This window comes from Amblyraja radiata, chromosome X (genome assembly GCF_010909765.2).
Source record: "Amblyraja radiata isolate CabotCenter1 chromosome X, sAmbRad1.1.pri, whole genome shotgun sequence".
In the NCBI taxonomy this organism is placed as follows: domain Eukaryota; kingdom Metazoa; phylum Chordata; class Chondrichthyes; order Rajiformes; family Rajidae; genus Amblyraja; species Amblyraja radiata.
In genome coordinates this window covers 534,002-553,385 of record NC_045999.1, presented here as the reverse complement: position 1 = coordinate 553,385, position 19,384 = coordinate 534,002, and the positions used below count along the sequence as shown (strand labels likewise).

The 19,384-nt window shown below is 45.5% G+C and overlaps 2 protein-coding genes across 4 annotated transcripts in view; one reads left to right on the top strand and one right to left on the bottom strand.

Moving 5' to 3' along the window:
• mtmr10 (myotubularin related protein 10) overlaps positions 1–19,384 on the bottom strand; it is a 902,395-nt gene that overhangs the window by 495,822 nt on the left and 387,189 nt on the right. The gene's annotated exons all lie outside the window — the stretch shown is intronic.
• On the top strand, positions 173–18,729 carry bbs4 (Bardet-Biedl syndrome 4). Of its 3 annotated transcripts, none has more exons than XM_033015124.1 (17): positions 173–245; positions 1,660–1,769; positions 2,937–2,991; positions 3,546–3,625; positions 4,193–4,256; positions 5,115–5,226; positions 5,764–5,836; positions 6,203–6,256; positions 9,218–9,345; positions 10,849–10,903; positions 11,878–11,946; positions 13,139–13,291; positions 15,008–15,179; positions 15,736–15,805; positions 16,918–17,062; positions 17,307–17,520; positions 17,691–18,729. In XM_033015124.1, exons 2-17 carry the CDS (start codon positions 1,746–1,748, stop codon positions 17,783–17,785), a joined length of 1,563 nt encoding a protein of 520 aa, XP_032871015.1. In that variant the 5' UTR covers positions 173–245; positions 1,660–1,745; the 3' UTR covers positions 17,786–18,729. The 3 variants fall into 3 exon arrangements, with proteins under 3 accessions (XP_032871015.1, XP_032871017.1, XP_032871016.1); XM_033015125.1 differs by lacking the exon at positions 173–245 and adding an exon at positions 369–482; XM_033015126.1 differs by lacking the exon at positions 13,139–13,291 and having other exon boundaries at positions 178–245.

Here is a 19,384-nt window from a genome sequence, read left to right as displayed (position 1 = left end):
GCTGCAGATGCTGGTCTACCAGATGTGATGGGGCTGCAGATGCTGGTCTACCAGATGTGGAGGGGCTGCAGATGCTGGTCTACCAGATGTGATGGGGCTGCAGCTGCTGGTCTACCAGATGTGATGGGGCTGCAGTTGCTGGCCGGGCGGGCACGTACAGCGCGCTGACGTCACAGAGCGGGGGAAGGCCGGGGAGGAGGAGGCGCGCAGTGTCATGGCGGCCGAGGCCGAGGCCGGGCCCGGGGGTGAGCGGAGCGGGCCCGGGGGTGAGCGGAGCGGGGCTGGGGCCCGGGACGGGAGCGGCGCCGGGGAGGCGGTGTCCGCAGCGGGCGGGGGACGAGTACCAGAGGCCGGCGGGGGGAGGCCCGGGGTTGGGCCGAGGTAGCGGCGGCTGGTTGCCGTGGTAACGCCGGGCCCAGCCCGCACTGTGGTTCATCAGGTCACGGGACACAGGAGCAGAATCAGGCCAATCGGCCCATCAAGTCTATTCCTCCATTCAATCTCTGATCTATCTCTCCCTCCTAGCCCCATTCTCCTGTCTTCTCCCCATAACCCCTGACACCCGCACTAATCAACAATCTATCTATCTCTCCCACTAGTGGAATTATCCTCTCCACATCCACTCAATGGTACTTTATGTCACTTGTACCTAGGGACAGTGGAATTCCCTTTTGGCATACAGTTCAGTAAAAATCTTACCAAATATAGGCACAATCAGACTTAAGTACAAGAATGTGACAATAGTGGATTACACCGAGACAGTACACGAGGCTCCACATTTCCAGCGACATCTTGTTCAATTTTAAAATGTTAACCAATATAAAATAGAAAATAGGTGCGGGAAGATGCCAGCTCGAAGGGTTAAGAAGATTCTTAACTCCATCAAGGCCCGTTGTCCTGGCGGCTGCACGGAGTTGAAGTTGCAAGGGTCAGTCTGACCAGACCATGTAGTCAATATCCTCCACCACTGCTCCATGTCGCTGCATGCTGCGTCTAATCCAAGCACTCAGACTCTTGGAGCAGCACCTGATCACCGCGCAGCCCAGGGCTGTGGAGGTCCCCTAGCGACCCACTCCGCAGACATTGCACAAAGGTTGCCCAGCACACACCAGTTACATTTCCCACCTCTCACCATAACGCTACACGCTCTAGTCTTTGACATTTCCACCCTGGGAGAAAGGTTCTGACTGTCTACCCTATCCACGCCTCTCATAACTTTATAAACTTCTATCAGCTCTCCCCTTTGACATTCTAGGGAAAACAATCCACACGTTTGTCCATCCTCCTCCTGTAGCTAAACACCCTCTAATCCTGACAACTTTCTGGTAAATTGTAGAAACAAGGAACTGCAGGAGTCAGTTTCCAAAAAAGACATACAGTGCTAGAGTAATTCATAAACCTCTTTCGTACCCTCTACATATTTTCCTGATCTATGCTGCCATTGTCTATCCATCGGCTTCAAACTTGCTAACAGGTCTCTCTGACATTTGGAGGTCCAGACATCATCAGCATTTACCTATTACTCCAACCTGTTATTAAAAACAGATTAATTGAACTGGAAAAATATGTGCTGACTTGTAGTACAGGTTGAGAAGCTGGGGCAGGAAATGGATCCTACAATAGTTGTTATTGGTATTTCATATTTTTTTTAATAAACAGGCAGATTGTAAGGACTGTGAGTGGACCTGTTGGAAATTGGTGCATCTTTTGATCTGTCCAACTGACTCCTGCTCTCTTGCAACAGAATGGCAGATTTGGAGAAAGAACCTGTAAGTAACAATCAAATATCTAAAAACACAAGGTGACACGAGTAACAATAGACAAAAGACAATAGGTGCAGGAGTAGGCCATTCGTCCCTTCGAGCCAGCACCGCCATTCAATGTGATCATGGCTGGGCATCGCCAATCAGCACCCCGTTCCTGCCTTCTCCCCATATCCCCTGACTCCGCTAATTACAGATGCTGGAATCTTGAGCAAAAACCAAAATGATGGAGGAACTCAGCGGTTCAGGAAACATCTGTAGAGGGAATGTACAGATAATCATTCCGATCTCGATCCAAAATGTTCCTGGACCGTTGCCTCCACGGATGCTGCCTGACCTGCCGAGTTCCTCTAGCATTTTGTTTTTTTGTCTTAAAACACAATTTGGGTTTTGTTATTTCTTGGTAGATTTTTACAGCGCATTTTAAAAAAGTCACAAAAAAAAAACAAAGCTTGCCAGAGATCTATAGATTGAATGTTTTCCCTGTCCATTTTGGAAAGTTTCAATCCATTTCCTTCATGGACATGGAGTGGATGTCTCCTAACTGGGGATCAGGGGGTATGGAGAGAAGGCAGGTACAGGATACTGAGTTGGATGATCAGCCATGATCATATTGAATGGCGGTGCAGGCGCAAAGGGCCGAATGGCCTACTCCTGCACCTATTTTCTGTGTTTCTATGTTTCTAACTGGCACCAACAAATGTGCCCATCAGACCTAACATGTTTATTTTGTCAGGAGTAATAAGAATCACACGCTTTGGGTTTTCCTTCCTTTATTGTGGTGCATTGCATTGATGGGATAGTGCGGAGGGGCTTTATTCTGTATCTAACCTCAGCAGACCCTTAGTTTAGTTTATTATTCCCATTTATACCAAAATACAATGGAAACATTTTTGTTGCGTGCTATCCAGTTAGTGGAAAGACAATGCATGATTACAATCAAGTACAGATACAGAATAAAGGGCATAATGTTTAGTGCAAGACTGCTCTGGAGTGGACACTGGGGCCCCAAAAAATTACAACAAATTGGGAAATAGGAATGTGGTAAATATTTTTGGCAGATCAGTTTCCACTGATGATGGGGGTGGGATGTGAGATCAGGTTCCACTGATGATGGGGATGGGATGTGAGTTGCCATTTGATTCACTGCATTTCTGAATTCAATTTCTCCAGATTCTACAACAGTCTGATGCTTCAGCTGATATTAGGATATTACGATCGAAAAAAGGTGATGTTCATTCTTCTGTTTAATTTATGCTTGAGTTAGTGTTACCCTCCTAGCCTTGCTCAGAGGTGTACAGGGATGTTGTGTGCTGTCTCAGACATGTGCTGTATGTCGGGAGTATTTGGCCCTTTGATCAGAGACATCACAGCCAAACCAATTCTTACTTCAGCAGTTGCCATCACATGCATCGACACCCAGAGAGTTAATGATCAGTAGCAATGTTCCCCACCCTTAATGGATGTTGCATTTATCTCTAGCTAAATATTGGGAACATCAAATCCATTCAACTCCATATAGATAGCACCCGTAATAGGATGTCTACTGCTACGCCACTGCATCAGATGAGACGTTGGATCAGGAACATCCAGCTGTTGTACAAATGTAGAGGATTTGTAACAGCATATCTGTAGATTGTTTGGAGTGGAAATGATATCTCCTCTTGTTAGACTTCTGTTTTTGAAAGGATTGTTGTGCCAGCAATTACGGGAACATTATTCTGTGCATTGGATGTGTCAGCGGTTTCTGAATGGTGTTTTATGTTGATCTTCCCTATACAGCACCAGAACTTCCCATTCTGGAGAGAAGGAACTGGCTGATACATTTGCATTATATTAGGAAGGACTATGAGACCTGCAAGGTGAGCGTGGATTCATTTAACTGAAGAAGGGTCCTGCTTCCTTCACACATGGACAAATACCAGTTCAAACGTGCACGCCTTCCAGCCAGAGGAAAGCTTTCTGTGGCTGCAAAGCAAGCCAAGTGCTCAAGCACAAATTGTGGTCAGATTTGCTTGGGGCTAAATTACTGGTTACATTTTCTGTTTCCTTCGAGTAATCCTGAGAAATACCTTGTCAGTGGGCAGGGCAGGATAACGAGGAGCAGCTTCGTGCTACCATGGCATTGTGGACTGATTGTAGTTTGTTTTCTGTGGGCAATCTCCTTTATCATATTGCTGATGTAAAAGCATATATATTCCTGCTCTGAGCTACAAGGTCTCACTGCAATGGTGTTCTAGAATAGTAACCGGAGGAATATGATGCAGGCTTATACTGCTGTCTGTATTATCTCACAATGCTCTCATGCTCTTTCTTCAAAGTGAGGAAAGTGGTTCTTCCAGTGCTTAATGAGTGTAAGGATTACCTTGTTGCTGGGACACTGGGCTGTTGCATCAGGAGACCATCAACAGTTGTCAATTATTTTTCAGGCAATCATCAAAGAACAGCTGCAGGAGACGCAGGGGATGTGTGAATATGCTGTCTATGTACAAGGTGAGATGTTACACAGTATACAGAGCAATTCGGGCTATTTAAAACTGTCCAACGTTAGTGGCTCTCTGAGTGGTGGGGCGGGGTTAGGGATCATTGAGAAATTTGTGCTGCAGTTAGAAGCTGCTGATGGGCCTTTGGTGCTTCAGTAGCAGTACAGAGAAGTGAGGTTTGCTTTACTAGGCAGTATTAGCCTGCATGATAACACACTGACCGTCCAGCTTGTGAGACATGGCATTGGGAATGAGCGATACAATATGAACTGGGGTTACGAGGGAGTGAATCTGAGATATTTATGATAACCAAGCAGCTTTGGTGAATATTTCCTTCAGGCGCCACCATACAAAAGGCCTGATTTATTGAGTATGTAGAAAGGAACTGCAGATGCTGGTTTATACCGAAGATATACACAAAGTGCTGGAGTACACAGAGAGCCAGGCAGCATCTCTGGAAAAAAAAGGATGGGTGACATTTCGGGTCAGATGTGAAGAAGGGTCCCAATTGGAAACATCCTTTTTCTCCAGAGATGTGGCCTGACCCGCTGAGTTACTCCAGCACTCTGTGTCTATCTTGGCCAGATTTATTGAATTCCCCACTGGGCTGTGAGTGAGTGATGCGGAACATCGATGAGCAGGTCGGAGCTCTCCCTTCTCTGTCACTGGCCATTGTAGCTCAGCTCTGCTCTGGAAGACACGTACAACTATTTCTGTGACTATTTTAAATTTGAGATCAGATGTTTCTCCTTTCATTGCAAATAAACAAGATCTGGAAATCTGTTCATTTATCATCTATGAAGTTGCATCCTAGAGCTTGTGGTTTGGTATGTGTAGTCTGTCAAGTATGTCCAAACTCTTGTTTCAGCACTAATATTCCGTTTGGAAGGAAAGATTCAAGAATCCTTTGAACTGTTTCAGACCTGTGCGATTCTAAACCCGCAGAACGTGGACAACTTGAAACAGGTTGCTAGATCACTGTAAGTTGTGCACGACAGCATTAACTGAAAGATGTCCATGTGGAGCAGGCTTATGCCTTCTAATTCTAATTCTGATCTTCACTGTCCTAATTTCCATACTATTCGGTAAATAGCCCTGTCCCTTCCCCATCGCATCACACAAACTGCCCGTGTCGCGACACCTTACCCCTCACAACCACACGGCTAATTCCTTGCCCAAACCCCAGATGCCAATCACCTAATTTCCCTCTTTGTATATTGATAATTCTTGTCCATTAATACAGATTATTTTTTGTTTCTCACAGCTTCTGCCACCTCCTATTAGTCAGTTTGTGACAATTGCTCTGAGAACTATCCTGTGACCTTCACCATCCACCTCCATTGTGCCTTCAGTAGTAACGCCTTCAGCACCTGGGCCACATACTTTCCAAGACTGTTCACCTTACCAGTGCTCTCTGCAACTCTGGTGTTGCCATTGACTTCAAAGTGCTTTGGAATATTGTAGTGTGTTTCCTTCCTGTCAGTGGAGGACGGCTGAATATTCTTCTTTCTTCTTAGGTATTTGCTTGGGAAACACAAGGCAGCTATTGAAGTTTACAGTGAAGCTGCTAAACTCAATGAAAAGGATTGGGTAAGTTACACGATTAAACCTCGAGGACACAATATTAAGCGTGACAACTATCACGTTGCACTATTAATCCAAACATGGATTTAAAAGTTTGAATGAACACATTCTACTGATTAAACCAGGGTTATATTCACTGGAATTACTAACATTTTTACCAGAATTTCCAAGAGGAACTGATGGAGTAGATATCAACTATCTCTGCTGGTAACATAAAAATCATAGTTGAGTATGAAATTAAGAAACACACAATGGGTGATAAGAGGTTTGGAATATGTTGCACATTTTATTAATCTATTAATGAGAATGATCGCCAATCCATCTGCAGATATCCCATGTCATTTTACCTCTGTTCCACTTACATCCATTTAGGAAATCAGTCACAATCTGGGAGTCTGCTTTATGCACTTGAAGAATTTTGAGAAGGTAACTAACTATACAACTTCTAAACGTTTCACTGCAGAATCATTTATTGTCTATATTTTTCTGCTCATCAAGACTAACGCTGTCAATGCAAAGAATGGATATTGTGCATGAAGTGTTTTGACATTTTGAAAGTGTCAAAATTAGGGTTTTAAACAAAGATGAATATGAGTTGAAACTTGCTGCTGTTAAGACACCATCATGGAGAGAGTCGAGAGCAGACTGCATGAGTTGGATACTGCCTCTGCATTGTCCAGTCAAACACTCCCATGGCAGGGACAGCAACAAAACTTCTATACTATCCCATATAACACTTCCAGAAGAGAAACACCATGGATTGAATGCAAAGTAAAATGTCATGCCTTCTGTATTAAATTAGCTTGTCTTTATATGTCATGAGGTAATTGTTTAGAAAACTGCAAGAATAATTGGAACTTGGATGGTCAACATGAATGTGGGCCTGAAGGCCTTTCTTTATAGTGACTCAAGAATATTTAAAATATTGAAAAAAACTGATGGTGTAAGTTTGGAGAAACTACGTCCCCTAGTGGGAGAGTGTGGCGTTAACTGCAAGCTGCAAGAAAAGGGGAATTAGAACACAAAAACAGGCTTTTTGGCCTACAACGTCTGTGCCAAATATGATGCCAAACTATCTCTTATCTACCTGCACATAATCCATATCCCTGCATATCCACGTGCCTATCCAAATGTTTCTTAAATTCCACTATTATATTGGCCTCGACCATCAACCCTAGCACCATGTTCCAGGCTCTCACCACCCTCTGTGTGTAAAATAAAAGCTGCCCCACACATCTCCTTTAGACTTTGAGCTCTCACCTTAAAGCCATGTAGAAAGGTAGTGACTGTCTGCCACTGGTCCCTGGTGAAGGTGAGACGCATTGTTGTCTCAGCACCTCTGGCTCCACATGATTGCCAATGCTTCCAACCTGATTTTGAACACTTTCCTGCCATTTGGATATTACAAAACTAAGTGAGGGATCTGTGTTGGGTAAAGGTACTGAGGTTAAGGGACTTGTGGTGCTGACAGTCCACAGTATATGTCAGTGGCGCACTGGCTTCATGGACTAAATGGGGAGCTAAAATATATTCTGTGCACCATGAGCTGCATCTTCAGCAAGCCCGCAGATTAGCTCCCTTCAGCCTTCAGCCTTTGACGACTGGAAGGTAAGTGATTTAGTGGCGTGGGGATCACGTGAGACCCAGAGTGTGATCGTGCGTTTATCGCATCTTGTCAATTTAACTCCAGTATCAGCACAATTCTGCTGTTTCTAACTTTGATCCACATTCTGTTTGTTATTAACCTCACGTCCATTGGAAGCTTGGACTATGGCTGCCTGGACTATGTTCCCTTAAATTCCTTCACAAAATCTCCCCATCTCTTCCATTATGAGGCTGCCTAAATCCACCTCTTGCCCGAGCTATTGGTCACCTGTCGTAATATACCGATATCTTTAATATTAATTCCACCCTCTGAGTTGCAGACATGCCCTGTCCGACCTGTCTCTGTTCTCACTCACTAACTGCTTCCTCACAGCTTACCCCAATGGAAACTCAAGATTTACCTATCATAGACATCGTTCCTTCTTGAAACTTCACAAACATCTTTGCCTCTTTCCCAATTCTGATGAAGCATCTTCAACCTAAAACGTCACCTTTCTCTTCCCACAGATGTGGCCTGACCTGAATATTTCCAGCATCTTTTGTTATTACTGACAAATTGTTAGATAGCCCAGTACCCATTGTTAATGTTCCCGAGAGACATCTTGTATAGTTTTACTTCCTGAAGGGCACTTAAGTATCTGATTATTAAAAGCACAAAGATGGTGAGGTTAGTTTAAAAGGACTCTAAGTGAACGATAATTAACAGAGGATACACTGCCGTCTGGAGCAAGGAGGGGATCTGGGCATCCTTGCAGGAGACAATGCATGAACTTGGCCCAGACAGGATGCCGTGCAAGAAGAGCTACTACTTTTACATTGCTGAAACCTTGGCTCCTGGATTCATGCCAAGGCATCGGAGTGAAATGTACAACAGCCAGTCTGTTCCAGATGGTTCATCCCACAGGTCCATGTCCAGTACAAGATGGGAAAATGATTAACAATAATGAGATTTTGTTTCCCTTTGGGCTAGTATGCTAATGAAGTAGGTAGGAAGGATTGCCAATTCTTATTATTGGGAGTGTAATTATATTGTTGTATTTGGGGATGAATTTGAGAATGCCAGCCTAAAACTACACTGTCTATATTCGGAAACAACCCATGGGTCCATTTGCCTACATTTGGCTCATAGCCCTCAATGGTTTGTATCTTTCAGTTCACATTTAAATTACGGATATTCAGCAGGGATCAGTCCTGGGTATCAAGGCACTGGTTGCAGGGAAGGCTAAAGGACTCGTTAATCTTTGCTGTAGAATATGTAACATATCATTTGTGTCCTTGATTTCGAAATGGTGCAGATTAACAAGGTCATAACAAAAGGCTGTCAGAATATTGGGCACATCTCTGGAGGGTTTGATCTGAGATGTGGCTAACATGCAATTAAAGAACTTTGCCATATTTGGATAACGAGGAAACTGACTGCAGAAAGGAACATGCTATGATCAGTCTTAGAAAAGTATAGGAAGGATAAGAAGTTACTGTGACAAAGAATGTAACCTCCCAAACACCAACTACCCTGTCGGCCAGAGTATAACTCAGTAAATGTGGGGGGAAGCAGGAAAGTTACTGCCATATTCATGAATATCACAACCATCATTTAGATTTTTCAAATCAAGTTGACATGGGTATTGGGGATATTTGTGATGGTTTCTTACAGCAGTGCATGGAGGGACTGAGTGGAGGGCAGATGTTAAAGATGAGGTGTTGTGGCAAGGCCGGCTTGGGCTGGTTAGCCCACCCCTACCCCTGCTCCTGTTCCTTATGCTCGTGTTTCTGTGTCCACAGGCCAAGGTTCATCTGAACTGTGCACTACAAAGCAGCAAACATGATCTGACCTTCGTGGTGTTTGGGAAACTTTACCTGCTGGAGGGAAACACCGAAGGGGCTGTGGAGATTTATAAGAAAGCAGTGGAGTAAGTGTGGAACCGTGATGAGTTGTGATTATTTCATTCATCCTACAATGATGTATTTGTTTTGATGTCTGAAGGAAATAATGCAGTGCAGAGTACAGTGGGAGCCATGTTCAGTTGAGTTCAGTTTATTGTCACGTGTACCGAGGTACAGTGAAAAGCTTTTGTGTATTGCGTACAGTTTTGGTCTCCAAATCTGAGGAAGGACATTATTGCCATAGAGGGAGTGCAGAGAAGGTTCACCAGACTGATTCCTGGGATGTCAGGACTGTCTTATGAAGAAAGACTGGATAGACTTGGTTTATACTCTCTAGAATTTAGGAGATTGAGAGGGGATCTTATAGAAACTTACAAAATTCTTAAGGGGTTGGACAGGCTAGATGCAGGAAGATTGCTCCCGATGTTGGGGAAGTCCAGGACAAGGGGTCACAGCTTAAGGATAAGGGGGAAATCCTTTAAAACCGAGATGAGAAGAACTTTTTTCACACAGAGAGTGGTGAATCTCTGGAATTCCCTGCCACAGAGGGTAGTCGAGGCCAGTTCATTGGCTATATTTAAGAGGGAGTTAGATGTGGCCCTTGTGGCTAAGGGGATCAGAGGGTATGGAGAGAAGACAGGTACGGAATACTGAGTTGGATGATCAGCCATGATCATATTGAATGGCGGTGCAGGCTCGAAGGGCCGAATGGCCTACTCCTGCACCTAATTTCTATGTTTCTATGTTTCGTGCTAACCAGTCAGCAAAAAGACAATGCATGATTACAACTACAGTGTATAGATACATGATAAGGGATAGTAACGTTTAGATGTGCACAGTAGAAGTGGCAGAGGGTTAGGGTTAGTAACGTGAGATTTCTCAGTGTGTTGATTGAAATGAAGAGAGTTCGGAGAGAGGTGGGAAGGTGGAGAGATCAGGGAAGTTGGGATATAGCTGGAGGTCGGTCTCCAAAGGCTGCTAACCAGATGAGCTGGGGGAGCTGTGTAGGAAGGAACTGCAGACGCTGGTTTAAACCAAAGAAAGACACAAAGTGCTGGAATAACTTAGCGGGACAGGCAGCATCTCTGGAGAGAAGGAATGGGTGACTTTTCTGGTCGAGACCCTTCTTCAGACTTAAGCCCTTTCATGAATTTCAGGCACGGTGGGGGAGAGAAGAGGTACAGGGGGGTTCCGTTACCTGTAGTGAAACCAGCAAACCGTAGAGGATAAGCAGAGTGGAGCATTATTTGGGGAGAATATCCAAGCAAAGACTTTGTCCTTACTGAGAGAGAAACAGAATGATCATAATGTCCCTCTCTGCTCTCTGGCCCACACTGTGTTAGTGCCCCTCTCTGGGTCATGATCATGTCTGCCCAATAACCCTTCTTCTCATTCTAATGATCAATTCAGTTTCTGTTCCGGACATCTGCTGCCAAATCTGCTCAATACCCCCAATATCTTTTATATTTCCAGTATCTGTAGTTTTTGACCTTATTAGTTTATTTTATCTCTGCCATTCCTTCCTACAGGTATTCACCTGAAAATGCTGAGCTTTTGACAACTCTGGGCTTACTGTACCTGCAGGTAAAGTTCCAACTTGTGTTGTAAACTCTCCGTGTGACCACCTGGCTTTAACCATTTCCCCTGTCCTTGTTAACAAAGCCACTGACTGTGTTTGTCAGAGAACATTTGTGTCAAATTTTCATACAACATTTAGATGCTTTGAGGAAGATTGAGTTTACTAAAATGTGATTGTTCCGTTATGGTACGGTGTGTGTACACATTGCTCACATATGCTGCCCACACTGTGTTAGTGCCCCTCTCTGGGTCATGCACCCCACACTGTGTTAGTGCCCCTCTCTGGGCCATGCACCCCACACTGTGTTAGTGCCCCTCTCTGGGTCATGCACCCCACACTGTGTTAGTGCCCCTCTCTGGGTCATGCACCCCACACTGTGTTAGTGCCCCTCTCTGGGTCATGCACCCCACACTGTGTTAGTGCCCCTCTCTGGGCCACGCAGCCCCCCCCCCCCCCGGTCCGTTTGCACACCTTGTCTCCAGTGTATTTACCTGTGGCCTTCACTGTCGGTTTGTGAAGGGTGATCTCACTGCTCCTCATGCTGATGATGCTCTGATGAAGAGCAGAGAAAAATGCAGTTGTGTGTCGACTCGGTATCGGGCGGGTTCTGGGAACGAGCTTCAAAGTCGTCTCGTTGAGTTCCATTCTGTGTATTCGTTCTCACCTAGCACACAGCTAACAACGGCCTGTTTCCTTCATCATCGTTACTTTTTGCATATCTTTCATTCATTTGTCATACATTTCTCTACATCATTGTCCATATCTCTCGTTTCCCTTTTCCCTGACTCTCCAGTCTGAAGAAAAACGTCACCTATTCCCTTTCTCCAGAGATGCTGTCTGACCCACAGAGTTACTCCAGCTTTTTGTGTCTTTATCTTCGGTTTAAACCAGCACCTGCAGTTCCTTCCTACACAATAATGCTGTCACATTGTTTATACATTTTATTAAGACTGAATATAAAAATGTTTCTGGCTTTCAGCTTGGAGTTTACCAGAAAGCTTTTGAGCATCTAGGAAATGCTCTCACCTACAACCCCAACAACTACAAGGTACTGATTCATCTGTTTGAATAGAACCTGCTGTGAAACTTCATAAGATTCAATCATTTAACAGACTTTCTCCCTTAACTAAGTTATAATAAATGTTTATTGCTGAACAATCCCATTAAGGAAAGGTCCACAACTGCGATGTCTTGTCACGTTTCCATTGAGAACTTCATGAAAGGGCTGGTCATTGGCATAGAGGAGAAACCCTACGGCCATTGTGGCCTCAATGTGAAGTCCACACTGGAAGTGTCTAACTGCAATGTTGTGCTGGGAATGCGCAGACGTTCATGTTACAAGGTGTACAGAGTACATTCTAACAGGACCGGGCGGGAGTTGGCAGGTGGAACATAATGAGAAAAATGTCACATCATTCGCATTGGTGAGAGATTGGAAAAGTCAAACGATATTTGAAGCTTGAATACGAGTCAGCCCTTGACTTGTGAGGTGTCTGTACCACAGACTTACCTTGGACGGGTATGCAAAGAATCACTTGGTTGACTTTGTAATTGGAAGTTTACATTGCAGGAGTTGACTAATTAACTTGAAGCTGCTAATTACTGACCCCTCTGTCATGGGAAATGCTATTTTTATCAAAGTATTTAACATTGAGAAGCCTGTCCTTGTCACTTCCCTGTGCAGCCTCTCTAGTGCTCTCGGGAGTGTGTGCAGTGATTGAGCAAGTGTTTGTGTAATCCCAGCAGATCCTCCTGTTCAGTTTTGGGGAAATTAGGGATCTGAGCATGGGGCTGAGGATATTGAACGTGGGCAGGTTAAGATACTGTGCATATTCTTTATGCAGATGCTAAACTGTGCAGGGTGGCTGTTTACTCAACAACATCAAGACTTCTCTGGTGACTACGTTTGGTTTTAGGTTTAGAGAAACAGCATGGAAAGGCCCTTCAGCCCACTCAGTCCATGCTGACCATTAGTCACCCTTTCACACTAGTTCTATGTTATCCCACTCCTTACACACTGGGCCAATTAACCTCCAATCCCGCACATCTTTGTTATGTGGTAGGAAGCCAGAGCACCCGGAGGAAACCCAGCCAGTCTCAGGGAGAATGTGCAAACTCTATACTATCAGCACCCAGTTGAATCTGTGGGTCTGTGAGACAGCAGCTCCACCCGTTGTGTTGGATCTTTGTGTTACTTGAGGTGTGCAGTGTAATTCTTGGCTCCTGTTTGTTGTGTTCAGGCCATCCTGGCTGCAGGCAGCATGATGCAGTCTCACAATGACTATGACGTGGCATTGAGCAAGTACAGAATAGCAGCCCATGCCATCCCTGAGAGCCCGCCCCTGTGGAATAACATTGGAATGTGCTTCTTCGGCAAGAAGAAATACGTAGCTGTAAGTATGTCGATGAGCAATGGATCAGCAGGGAGGTTGGGGTTGGCTCCACTCTGTGGCAGTGAGCTTCTTTCATGTGAAGATATAAATCTGCAGCTGCTCTGTGCTCCTGTGAAAATGGAGCCAAACTGTATACTGGCGACTATACTGAAGATAGACACTAAATGCTGGAGTAACTCAGCGGGACAGGCAGCATCTCTGGAGAGAAGGAATGGGTGACGTTCGGGTCGAGACCCTTCTTCGGACCCAAAGTGCCCGAGTCACTCCAGCATTTTGTATCTATCTTCGGTTTAAACCAGCAAGTGCAGTTCCTTCCTACATTACTGTGTAACACTGTCTCAGTATACCACTGCGATACACTGGTACTGTATCAGTATACCACTGCGATACACTGGTACTGTATCAGTATACCACTGCGATACACTGGTACTGTATCAGTATACCACTGCGATACACTGGTACTGTATCAGTATACCACTGCGATACACTGGTACTGTCTCAGTATACCACTGCGATACACTGGTACTGTCTCAGTATACCACTGCGATACACTGGTACTGTATCAGTATACCACTGCGATACACTGGTACTGTCTCAGTATACCACTGCGATACACTGGTACTGTATCAGTATACCACTGCGATACACTGGTACTGTATCAGTATACCACTGCGATACACTGGTACTGTATCTGTATACCACTGCGATACACTGGTACTGTATCTGAGATGCTGCTCTAAGATTTATCTAAGTGCTGATGTATAGTGATGTGTGTACTGAGCTGTATTTTCACGGTACCTCAGTACATAAAGTGCCATCCCTGACCTGTGATCACACCTGCTGATGGTCGCATTGACACCTACCTGATCGCATCATTTGTCCACGTCTTCGAAAGTCAGCAAAAACTGAATCCCAATGAAGGGTTTTCAACCTGTAATGTTGACTGTTTCTCCTCCCATAGATGCTGGCTGGCATGTTGAGTTTTCCAGCATTGTCTCTATTCACAGCTGATCCAAAATCCTTGCGTCTGTCTCTGCTGTTTCCAGTCTGTATCACCCCAGTAGAAACAGGTGTCCTCACACTGGGGCGATGCAGCACAGTGGCTAGCCAGTTTACAGGACAGCTCAGGGCATCCATTGTTGTAGTGATACTCCTCATGCCAGCTCCCTGACAACAGTTGGTAGCTTGCTGGCACTGCGGTAAGATGTGGGTAGCAAAAACTGGCATTCCCAAACTCCATAAAACCAGCAACATGTTTCACAGCACAGGAGCAAAATGTCGCTGAGTCCTGAGCATAATGTAACACAGGGTACTTCACCCTCAGCAGGCCAATCACATCTGCACCAGATGCTCATTTTCCTTATGGCATAAAAGGAGGCAATTTGGCCCATTGTGCCTGTGCTAACTCAAAGAGCAAATCCATTCTTTCACCGTGTTCCCTGTAATCTAATATCCCCACATCAACTGCCCCAGCATCTACACTGACCACTGGCCCGTTTATTCACCATTTGCCAGATCTTTGCCGACCTACATACCTGATGTCTGCTTCACAATCCTCCACCCATCACTGAGATATCTGCAAATCCAGCAACCTTGGGTTGATTTTGCATGAGTTGTACTTGCATCTTAATTCAGGCAATGTTAATGAGTTGCACACTGATGTTGCTGTGATGTGGCATACCTGCCTGGGTTACGTTTACATGCCTTTTGCTGCAGGCCATCAGCTGTCTGAAGCGAGCTAGCTACCTGGCCCCCTTTGACTGGAAGATTCTATACAACTTGGGGCTGGTGCACCTCACCATGCAACAGTACGCATCCGCATTCCACTTCCTGAGCGCCGCCATCAACATCCACTCCAAGATGGGGGAGCTGTACATGCTGCTGGCCGGTGAGTCTGCATGGCACCAGCAGGCACACTAGTGGATGGTGGCCCTGTAACCTGGCAGGTGGAGGTGGGGGGGAGTTGGGGCGGGCAGGTGGTGGGACAGGTACAGGTGTGCAGGTGGGCCGGGCAGGTGGAGGTTGGGGGGGAGCTGTACATGCTGCTGGCTGGTGAGTCTGCATGGCACCAGCAGGCACACTAGTGGATGGTGACCCTGTAACCTACTGACTGAAGGGCTGGTGTCACAAAAATATGATACCACCCTCTGTGGCAGTCCCTGGGGGTTGAACATGACTTGCTTTTCCTCCAGTTTTGTTCAGGTCTACAGCAGGGCAGGTGGAGGTGGGGGGGGGAGTTGGGCCGGGCCGGGCAGGTGGAGGTGGGCGGCAGTTGGGGCGGGCAGGTGGAGGTGGGTGGGAGGGGGGGAATTGGGCTGGGCAGGTGGATGTGGGGGGGTGGGTGGAGGTGGGCCGGGCAGGTTGTGGGACAGGTACAGGTGGGGAGAGAGATGGGAAGGGACTTTGCTGCTGCTGTTGTGTTTGTCACGTTTTTCTATTTGCAGTGGCCTTAACAAACCTGGAGGATCCTGGTAATGCAAAGAGATCTTACGATCAAGCAGTGAATCTCGACCAGTGAGTATCGGGGGACAATTAGTTGATGGATCTTAGAGACTCAGTGGCATCTGATCACACAAGGTTTTCTGAATGGAAAGGGAGCTGTGCAGTAAAGTTGCAGGTTCTGTATTCCTTGTGCTTTGGCACCTGCCCACAATGGTGTGCTGAAACAGACTGGGGTATTTCAGCAATTGCTGGCTTGTTCTGGGCCAGAGGTTGTCTTGGTTTACCTCTCCATTCCAACAAAGTGTTTGCAAGCTTGGACAGGGAGGAGTCGACCACCTCCTGTCGTGTGCTGTGATCTGCCGTTTGAGTTTAGCTTAGTGTACCGAGCAGTTTTTCAGCACCAACTCCTCCCATTCACAATCTGACCTTTCTATCCTGGGCCTCCTCCATTGTCAGAGCGAGGCCCAGCACAAATTGGAGGAACAGCACCTCTTATTTCGCTTGGGCATCTTATACCCCAGCGGTATGAACCTTGACTTATATAACTTCAGATAACCCTTGCTTTCTCTCTCCATCCCTTCCCCCTTCCCAGTTCCCCCACCAGTCTTTCTGTCTACGACTACATTCTATCTCTGTCCCGCTCACTACCCTGACATCAGTCTGAAGAAGGGTCTCGACCCGAAACGTCGCCCATTCCTTCTCTCCAGAGATGCTGCCTGTCCAGCTGAGTTACTCCAGCTTTTTGTGTCGACCAGTGAAAACCTTTTGTTCTCAGGTTGTGATGAAGTGCCACCTTTCCCTGTGATATTTACCTGCCTTAGCAACAAGCTTCACTATCGACTGTGTTTCCGTTGTACTAAGTATTATAATTTGCACTATTACCAGATACTACTGACGATTAAATGATTTTATTATTGCATATTTATCTGCGTTAGTTCATTAATGGGCCTATATAGCTGCAGCAAGTCAGTATTTAATTGTTTTGTTGTGGGTAGTTAAATGCTCTTGCCACATGAGAATGTGTGGCTACTCTTCCCACGATGATTGTTGTCGGTCTATTGAACACAGTGTCAGAGCTTTGATCTTGTTTTACCGTCGTTTCACATTGAGTAATCTCACAGAGAGTAACCATGAAGCAGGCTCGCTCGCCATTCACCATTTGTCAACCACTTCTCCCTCTGCAGGTCAAACCCTTTGATAAATTTAAACTATTCAATACTGATGTATAACCAAGGGGACCGAAAGGGAGCACTGGACCAGTATCAGCAAATGGAGAAGAAGGTTAACCGGCTGAAGGAGAGCAGCAGCTCGCTGGAGTTTGACCCAGAGGTAAGCTAGTACTTTCTTATTCTTTATAAAGCACCTTGTAACTGCATTCAAACAGAGCTGATCCAATCATGGAAGATCACGCACTTGGTGCAGGCATTGAGTTGTCTGGTAACAGTCGTATGGCAGCATGTTAACTTTATACATAACAAAGCACAGAAGTAATGTCACTCTGATTAACTATTTTACTCTTTTCTGGGGAGGGAAGTGGAGAGCTGAGGTTTTGATGCCTGTTTGTTGCTCACAGTTGGTAGACATGGCTCAGAAGATTGGAGCAGCACTTCAGGTGGGGGAGAACCTGGTCTGGACTAAGCCGGGCAAGAACACCAAAACAAAGCACCGCGCAGCGCTGCCTGGCAGCAAGCACAGCCTGAACCAGCAGCCTCTGGGCTCCAACCAGGCACTGGGCCAGGCCATGTCATCAGCCGCGGGCTACAGCAAGAGCATCCACCTGTCGGCAGGTAGGACCACTGCTTCCTCTTGCACAACACACTCGCTAGCTGTTAGTCTGTGTGACAGTGCAGGCTAGTAACAGTTTCTCCAAGTGCAGTCAGTGTTGGGCAGGGCAGCCCATTCAGTCCTTTGCCCCAACATGTGCTTAACGGCAACTAACTGTTGATTCTTTCTGCAGATGGATGTCTGACTCGTATCCAGAAGCCTCCCTCGTTGCCCTTGGAACCAGAGTCAACGGCTGAGGATATGAACAGAAAGCAAACCCCAAGATAGCTTGACTTAGCTCTCAGTTCCCACTCTGCTTCCTAGAATAGGTAATTAAAACCAGCACCATGCTGAACTGTGTCTCTTGAGCCAATGCCATGCGGGAGAATGTTCTCTCTGCTATTAGACGTCATTACTGCGGCATCACTTATCCACACATTGTTCGGCAATAATTTTAAAGCATTAGTTTTGATTTTCTATCTTCTGTGTATAAAGTTCAATTCACTGTAGCGTCTGAAAGAGAAAGATTGTTCCCGCCAGAATCCCAGCCCTCCCAAGGTCGACACCACAGTGTCAGGTAAGTGGGGCAACTCACTCTGCACAGACCCAGAACTATGTCCCTGGCACTTGCTCGTGCCAAGGTCATGTGGACATTCGCATTGTCTGCGGTAACCCATGAGGTAGCAGCATTTTGTTATGTTCCTGATGCAATCCCATAAAAGCATCTCAGTAAACTGAAGTATATTTGTACAAAGGCTCCTCTATACAAGATAACACCTTGCATTGGCTCCACAGAGGATGCTACTGTGGGCTAAAAGGTCAACATTGATGGAGTTGCAGCCTAATGCTTACATCCTGGAGTCGATTGTATTTGTATAGTTGGGGATGTCATCGCTGGAAAGCTGTCATTGCCACTGCTGGGTTGCTACATTCCCTGAGGCCAAGCAGTGAAGAGCTGTACTCAGCTCCTAACGATTACCTATATTTAATTACCCTGTTCCCTTCAAGAATCCCTCGTGATCCATATTTTTGATGTGATTAGGATTGGAGAAAGATTTCTGAACTTCTTGTACCTTTTCATTTGCTTGCCACCTTTAGATACTAAATCAATGGAGATAACATTCCTTTGTTCCTTTATCTAGCCCCCTTTGACCCACCTGTCATCCTGATCCTGATCTTAATTTTACTGGGACTGTTCTCATTTCTCCTCACAATTAAAACCAGTTCTTTGGGATGATTTCAGTAAATTGCAGCTTGTCCACACCTCAACAATCCTTCTTCAAATTGTGTCTTGATACCTGCAATAATATTCCATCTGTGGTCTAACCATTAATGTATATTGGTCTGAATAACTGGCGATTGGGGTTAACTGCATTTCTCAGGAAGAAGGTGTAATGGAATAGCAGGTAAATGAGCATTGTTTGAGGTGTATGCAAATCACTGCAGTTGGAGGGAGGCACAGATTCTAGAGCTACCTCCAGACCATAGGCATGACTACTAGTGGTGAGGGTGGAGGCGAGGAACGGTGCAGAAGGCCACAATTGGAAAAGTAGTGCTGGAGGGAAGAAAGATCAATATATAAAGCAATTATCCCGGGAATGTTCCTGTCAGGATCTCATCATCTCCACCTCAACCTGCACCGACTCCAGCCATTATTTTAGTTATTTTCCTTCACATTCGACATTAAGATATCCTTTTATCATTTTCAAAAATAAGATTGCAATATTTTAGCCGGGCATATTTTTAAGTTCAGACTGAGGGAGAGAAACCTGAACTATTGCAAGATGACTGTGCGGAGAAGAATTCCAAACATCTGTAAAAGTTTTAATATACACAGGTTTCTCTATAAATATTTCCTAAAATAAAAAACTATTGGCGTTATAGTGT

Excerpts from the sequence above, each read along its gene's own strand:
- bbs4 (XM_033015124.1), top strand. The coding sequence starts at position 1,746 with ATGGCAGATTTGGAGAAAGAACCT. Across the intron at positions 4,257-5,114 it reads ATATGCTGTCTATGTACAAG|CACTAATATTCCGTTTGGAA; the intron begins GTGAGATGTTAC and ends CTCTTGTTTCAG. Across the intron at positions 15,806-16,917 it reads CAAGCAGTGAATCTCGACCA|GTCAAACCCTTTGATAAATT; the intron begins GTGAGTATCGGG and ends CTCCCTCTGCAG.